The sequence below is a fragment of the Capsicum annuum genome, chromosome 3 (assembly GCF_002878395.1).
Source record: "Capsicum annuum cultivar UCD-10X-F1 chromosome 3, UCD10Xv1.1, whole genome shotgun sequence".
NCBI lineage: Eukaryota > Viridiplantae > Streptophyta > Magnoliopsida > Solanales > Solanaceae > Capsicum > Capsicum annuum.
In genome coordinates, this window is record NC_061113.1 from 265,196,768 (window position 1) to 265,203,243 (window position 6,476).

A 6,476-nucleotide genomic window follows, 5' to 3' on the forward strand; every position below is an offset into this window, starting at 1 on the left:
GTTACTACCATCGCGCTCCCACCCCCTAATAGCTGGTCTATACACAATTTAGCTATTTCATGAGTACATCACTACCTCACTAGGTAAAAATACACTGGGTATGTTGTTGTCGTTATGTGTGCTAGTGCCTAGTAGTAAGAAAATGCCTGTCGGTAACCCGATCACCCATTGATATCTAACCAACGATCCGACGAGCCCATTTTGCAACTGAGCCATTAGTAGAATCATAAAGTAAAAGTGTTGAGTTTCAAGTCCATTTGCATGAAATCAATTTCCAGCTATCAAAATCTTTACAAATATAAAGCAATTACTAAGATATAGGGTTATAGCCAAGTGTAAGGTAAACGATGTTTTTATAGGTGTTGGCAGCACAGGCAAAAGCCAAACAGCAGTACTAGTCTACACATGATAGTGCATTAAATAGCATGACTATTCCCCAGCTGATCTTTCATGGGAAACTTGAAATGCTTTTGGTTGGAGCCATTCGAATCCTGCCACAGACAATCCTTTGCTTGGAGCAATTCTCCTAATCATCTGATACGAAAACCATCCCATATGTTGTGTGATGAACCATCTGCACATGATGTACAATAGATCAACACATTACACATCCACATAGAACTGATGCAGTCATTGGATATTGTCGGAAAAGAGCTATTCACCAAATAAGGTTTTATAGGCAGGTACCACCTTGCCAATGTTATCAGCCGTCAACTTGCCAGTGTTCGATTGCAAGATTGCACAGCTTCTTTAGTATTAACTGGGTGCTTATGACTGTTAAAACCCAGCATAAGATATCTAAACATAAAACTGTCCTGCCTAAATCTTTGGACTTTTTAAAAGCTCATTCACACATTCAATGTTATACCAGAGCAACCAGAGAGAGCTCATGTCTCAAAATCATCTGTCAACAAAATACTTATACGAGCTTAATCCAACAACAACAACATACCCAGTATATTCCCACCTGGTGGGGGGGTCTGAGGAGGGTATACCACTACCTCAGGTGAAGTAGAGAGGCTGTTTTCGATAGACCCCCAGCTTAGAGGCAATAACAATATAACAGAAACAATACATAAATGCATATAAACTTGTACAGTATGCAAAATAAACTAACAACACTAGCCACAAGATAAATCTGAAACCATAGACAACACTCAACACCTATGAACAAGAAACTTTAGACACAAATACAAAACATTCCCCTGCTGTCACCAACCCCCTCCCACCCCCTAACCCTCTACCATAATCCGCCTCCTCCACACCTTCCTATCAAGGGTCATGTCCTCCGTAAGCTATAACTGCTCCATATCATGTCTAATCACCTCCCTCCAATATTTCTTCGGCCTACCTCTCCCCCGCCTAAAATCATCCATAGCCAGTATCTCACACCTACGCACTGACGCATCTGCACCCCTCCTCATCACGTGCCCGAACCAACGTAACCTCACTTCTCGCATCTTGTCCTCCACCAAAGTCACTCCCACCTTTTCCCGAATAGTCGCATTCCTCACCCTATCCTTCCTGGTCTGACCACACATCCACCGCAACATCCTCATCTCCGCCACCTTTAACTTTTTGGACGTGGAATTTCTTAACTGGCCAACACTCTGCTCCATACAACATAGCCGGTCGAACTGCCACTCTGTAGAACTTACCTTTAAGCTTTGGGGGCACCCTCTTATCACATAAAAAAGCCTCCATTTCAACCACCTTGTCCCAATTATACGAGCTTAATCCAAGAAAAAGAATTCAGGCTTTGCAAGGAAGGAGAGGGAGTGTTGCAGACCAAAAGAAAATACAGAGAAAAAATGTCATACTTTGCAAACTAACAGCTTATAATCACATGACGATTTGCAAACTTAGTTGTCTATCATATCACAATAGATGTGAAATGGTGCCCTAAGAAATGGGAGAAAAAACATGCTGTCTCCGGCCTTCCCAGATATCAGTTTTGCTTATCTAAGTTACTTTTGTTTTCTTTTAGGTGATAATTTGGCTTATGCAAGTTTCTTAAAGAAGGTCTATCTTCTGAAGCCTTCATTTCCAAGAGGATTTTCTTCTCCAGAAGTTTAGGCTCATTTAAAGCTTTCTACAAGCTTAAAATCAACTCTTTTTATCAACAGAAGCAACTAGGCTTGGAAATTAAGAGCCAGTAATAATTGGAAATAATGTTACCAAGAATATATGGGTTCATTCTCCTGGTTAGTCAAAAACAATATATACATAACGCATGTAATCAAAATGCATAAATGTAAGCAATTCAACCGTAATAGAAGAAACCAGGAGATCCTTACATTAGCATTGTTCAGCTCCAGATTGTAGAAACTCATCGTATCATATGTAAATAATTGCCAGCATCCCCTGTTCAATTATTCAGCTATATAAACTTTGAACCTGAATTCTGAAAGTCTGCACTTCATCAACAAGAGGCATATAAAAGTTCCCACAATGTGACTGCACAATTTCAGCACCCACGGCACCCTTGATATCAGCTGGACATAGATGGGTTAGCAACTCCGAGGACCATACATTGACTCCATTAGATCGAAGACACTGCGTACATTGGCATGATGCAATATCTTAGAAAATCTGAGCAACCGATCTTTAAGCTGCATGAATGTAAAATGTGACAGAGAACACCAAGTACCAAGCTCAATTCACTTAAAAGAGGGAAAGAGTACACTTGAGGGGGGAAATTTCATTAAAAATTCTTGAGAAGTCTTTAAGTTATGGGACATATATCTTTTACATTTATCGCATCCCATTGATCAACATGTACATATTGTAACGGTCCTTAGGACACATGCATAGCTGCATAATTTGAAAGGTTGCCAATTCAGCAATTTTAGTTGTTTACAGACGTTCAGCATTTAATTGAAAAGGGTAGTCCTCCTCTTCCTTGGACCTCTTTAGTTTTTGGAGGTCTCTATTATCAAAAAAGTATAAAATGTTATATTTTGATTTATCTATTAAAAGAGAGAGCCGATGTGATTTACATAACAACTGAGAACGAACATACGAAGATCTCTATCTTTCCTATTCCAAGACTACATAGTTTTGTTTCCTGTTGTATGGTTTCAACTGAAACTAATTTTACATTTGTTCCTCAAAGCGACAGACTTTTTATCAAAAGAACATCAACTTGTACAGACGAATGTTAATCTAAGCTAAATAAAGAAAAACACCAACCTGGGAATGCCACGGCTCAAGTCATTGATAGCTATAGGATAACTTCAAGATCCTCGGGCAGAATCACACACACATAGTGATGTGGTGGCAATAATAACGCAATTAAATGCATCTTTCTACAGTTATGTGAAAAACAATACTACAATTACACCATTGATAAACAAGCTTGACAGGAAAAAACATTCATTACATGTGCTTCTTTGCGACAATACAGCAGAAACAATAAACAAATCAGTAGCACGCGGGAAAAGAAATTGGCCCAATTAGAAGAATAAATACAAAATGAATTTTTTTCAAAAGATGATCTTCTCCTCTCCTTTGAATTACAATTACAATGAAGGATAAGAGCGACAAACTTTTCAGTGACAAAGACAAAGCCTCTTGTCTCTCACACTACAATACATACTCATAACATAACTTAACCTAATACTTAAAAAGAAAAATAACTTTAACCTAATAATTAAAAGAAAAAACTAACAATCCCAATAGGTAGTGGACAATGTTTTGTCCTCTCTCTACTCTTTGGGTTTCTCAGTTTATTGTTTTTCCGATCTCATCTCAACACTCGTTCATCGCCTAATAAACATATTAACAAACAGGATTTCAATGACCGGATTACATAACACATGGTGACCATCTTTCTTTCACTCTATATATACAAGGCTAAAACGAATTTGTTTTGGTTACTCACCTCTCCCCAAAAACCTCACTTTTTATATATTTTTCCTTGTTGCAGTTATTTTTTCTTCATCTCTGCGACATGATTTACCTAAGCTACAGCAGAGATGCTGCTGCAGCAATTGAAGCCTTCAATCCTCACAGCAGCGGGCTTAAGCCCAAACTTCACTGGAACACAGCCGGCTCCATTATTACGACCGATTCCGGAAGTAAAGGAAGGTGGTGGTGAAGGTGCTGCAGCTGCTGCTCCTTCTGGAATTGCTAGTATGGGAACAAAACTGTCGTTGCCGAATTGGGCATCCTGAATCAGGGGATTCGAAGCCCTGGCGGGCGGAGACCCAAAAAAGAATGGTGGCGATGAACTCATCTCAAAATTGGTTGTTTCCACATCATAGCTCCCCTGTTTAGAGAGAAAAAAACAAAACTTGTCAGCTGAAGTAATAGAATTATAGATCACAAACTATATCATTAGCATATATCAATCTACTATTAGTAAAAAAAGTTACCTTGTTGAGGATGATATCGAGAAGTTCAGTTCCGGCTTTCGAGTCGCAAGCGTCCGGTTGCCGATTACTGCAACAACCCAAAAGAGAAGCACGAAAACAAATTCATTAACCACGATTTTTTTATAAAAAAAAAAAAAAAAAAGCAGAAGATACTATAAAAAAACATTAACCTAAATAGCCTCTCACCCAATAGCTTAAACTAAAAATAGCCAGCAGACGTATAAAATATGTATAAAATTCATGTACAACATGCATATAACTATGTATAATCATTCTACAATTTATTTATATATAGTATATAATTAGAAAAAGTAAAGAGTACTTACTTGATTTGCAGGAATCGAGAAGGTCTGATGGGTTTAGGGCAAACAACGCCATGAGACACAGAGAAATCTCCTCGTCTAATTTCACCAGCGCCAACAAAACCCACCATGGCCGTTTGCTGATAAGCGCACTTATTCATTTTTATTTTTTGGGGGTTTTGCACAACAGATCTAAAAGCCTGAAGCAACAAAGAAGACAGGAGAAGAATATAGAGTATCATTAAACTGAGATCTTTATGATAATACCTATGAACAAATATTTTTTTTATTGTATTATATATATATATATATATGTTTGATATTACTAAAAATAAAGATGGTGATGGAAATAGAAGGATAGAAATAGAGTAATTGGATAAGAAAGAGAATATGCGAAAAGGGGAAAAGGTATTTTACCTTTGGATGGGTTAGGAACTGGTGGCGCCTGTGAAAGGCGAAAATGAAGGAGAGATTATTGGGGGAATGAAGATGATGATGGAGGGGAAGAGAGGGGTACACAACACTAGTACTAGTTCAGTTGTACAGGAAAAAAGAGACATAAAAAAACACCAACATAAACATATATTAGCACGTGGATAAACATCAGCATTTTACTTGAAAATAAAAAACTTGGTAAATTAACTCGTCTGACATTTATGTATGAAATTGAATAAGTAAATATATTTTATTTAATAATTTACATAAAATTATCATGTAGGATATATTTAAGTGTCAACAGATGCACGCAAAGTTGAATACTCCCTCGTTTCATTTTATTTGTCTCAAATTGGGATGACCCAATAATTAAGAAAAAATAATAAATAACATAACTAATTTATCAAAGTATCCATATTAAATTATGTTTATATTTTAATTTAAAGAAAATATAATTAATTCAAAGGATAAAACATGGAAATAAAAGTTTATTTTATCTTGATAAGTAAAAAGAGACAAGTAAAATGTGACATCAACTTAGTCATTTTGGAACAGGTAAAATGGGACGGAGGGAGTATTATATATATATATATATATATATATATATATATATATATGACAAAATGACCTTCTGGACCACTGTACTATATCGGCACTTCTACTTACATATTTGTCATCTGAATCTTTGAACCCATTAAAAAGAAATACTTTGCACCCTTTGACCGTTGACCTCGCCTATGTGACATTAAAATGGTGATTAGGACAAGAAGAGTGTAGTCACTTGCTTGGGGTGCGAGTGGAGGTCAATTTTTGGCCAATTTTAAATTAAAATAATTTTAAAATGTATAAAAATTTAAAAAAAAAAAAAGAATCTTTTTTTCCTCCATTTTTTTAACTTAATTTTTTTTAAATATAAAAATAATAATTTTTTTAGAAAAAAAAAAAAACCTTCCCCACTTCACCCCAGCCCGTCCGCACCCCCACCCAGCCCCATCCCACCCCACCCCCAGCCCCTTCCATAAAATAATTTTAAAAAAATATTAAAATTAAAAAAAGGCTCTTTTTTCCTCTATCTTTTTTAAAATAAAAATATTTTTAAAAATTTAAAAGTAATATTAAAAAAAAAAAAAAAAAAACCCTTCCCACTCCACCTCAGCCCCTTTCAGCCCATCCACCCCATCCTAACACCCGTCCAGCCCTTCCCCACCCCAACCCGTCCCAACCTTCACCCAGCCCCTTCCATAAAATAATTTTAAAAAAAATAAAAAAATATTAAAATTAAAAAAAGGCTCTCTTTTTTCTCCATCTTTTTTAAAATAAAATTATTTTTAAAAAATAATATTTAGAAAAAAAAAAAAAAAAA

The 6,476-nt window shown here is 36.1% G+C and overlaps 1 protein-coding gene across 3 annotated transcripts; it reads right to left on the reverse strand.

Moving 5' to 3' along the window:
- Positions 1–240: 240 nt before the first annotated feature.
- LOC107862164 lies at positions 241–5,295 on the reverse strand. Of its 3 annotated transcripts, XR_007053973.1 has the most exons (7): positions 5,096–5,250; positions 4,703–4,878; positions 4,377–4,443; positions 3,884–4,270; positions 3,193–3,308; positions 2,298–2,556; positions 241–574 (listed from the first exon to the last, which is right to left on the reverse strand). XR_007053973.1 is itself a non-coding variant. In XM_016707640.2 (4 exons), the coding sequence occupies exons 2-4, from the start codon at positions 4,837–4,839 to the stop codon at positions 3,962–3,964; spliced, it is 513 nt and encodes a 170-aa protein (XP_016563126.1). In that variant the 5' UTR covers positions 4,840–4,878; positions 5,096–5,295; the 3' UTR covers positions 3,456–3,961. The 3 variants fall into 3 exon arrangements, 1 of the variants encoding a protein (XP_016563126.1); XR_007053972.1 differs by lacking the exon at positions 3,193–3,308; XM_016707640.2 differs by lacking the exons at positions 241–574; positions 2,298–2,556; positions 3,193–3,308 and having other exon boundaries at positions 3,456–4,270; positions 5,096–5,295.
- Positions 5,296–6,476: the final 1,181 nt, after the last annotated feature.

Bases quoted from the DNA above. Each gene is read 5' to 3' on its own strand.
- LOC107862164 (XM_016707640.2), bottom strand. From the start codon at position 4,839: ATGAATAAGTGCGCTTATCAGCAAACGGCCATGGTGGGTTTTGTTGGC. The intron at 4,444-4,702 runs GTAAGTACTCTT...GGGTTGTTGCAG, and splicing joins TCTCGATTCCTGCAAATCAA to TAATCGGCAACCGGACGCTT. The intron at 4,271-4,376 runs GTAACTTTTTTT...CTCTCTAAACAG, and splicing joins TCGATATCATCCTCAACAAG to GGGAGCTATGATGTGGAAAC.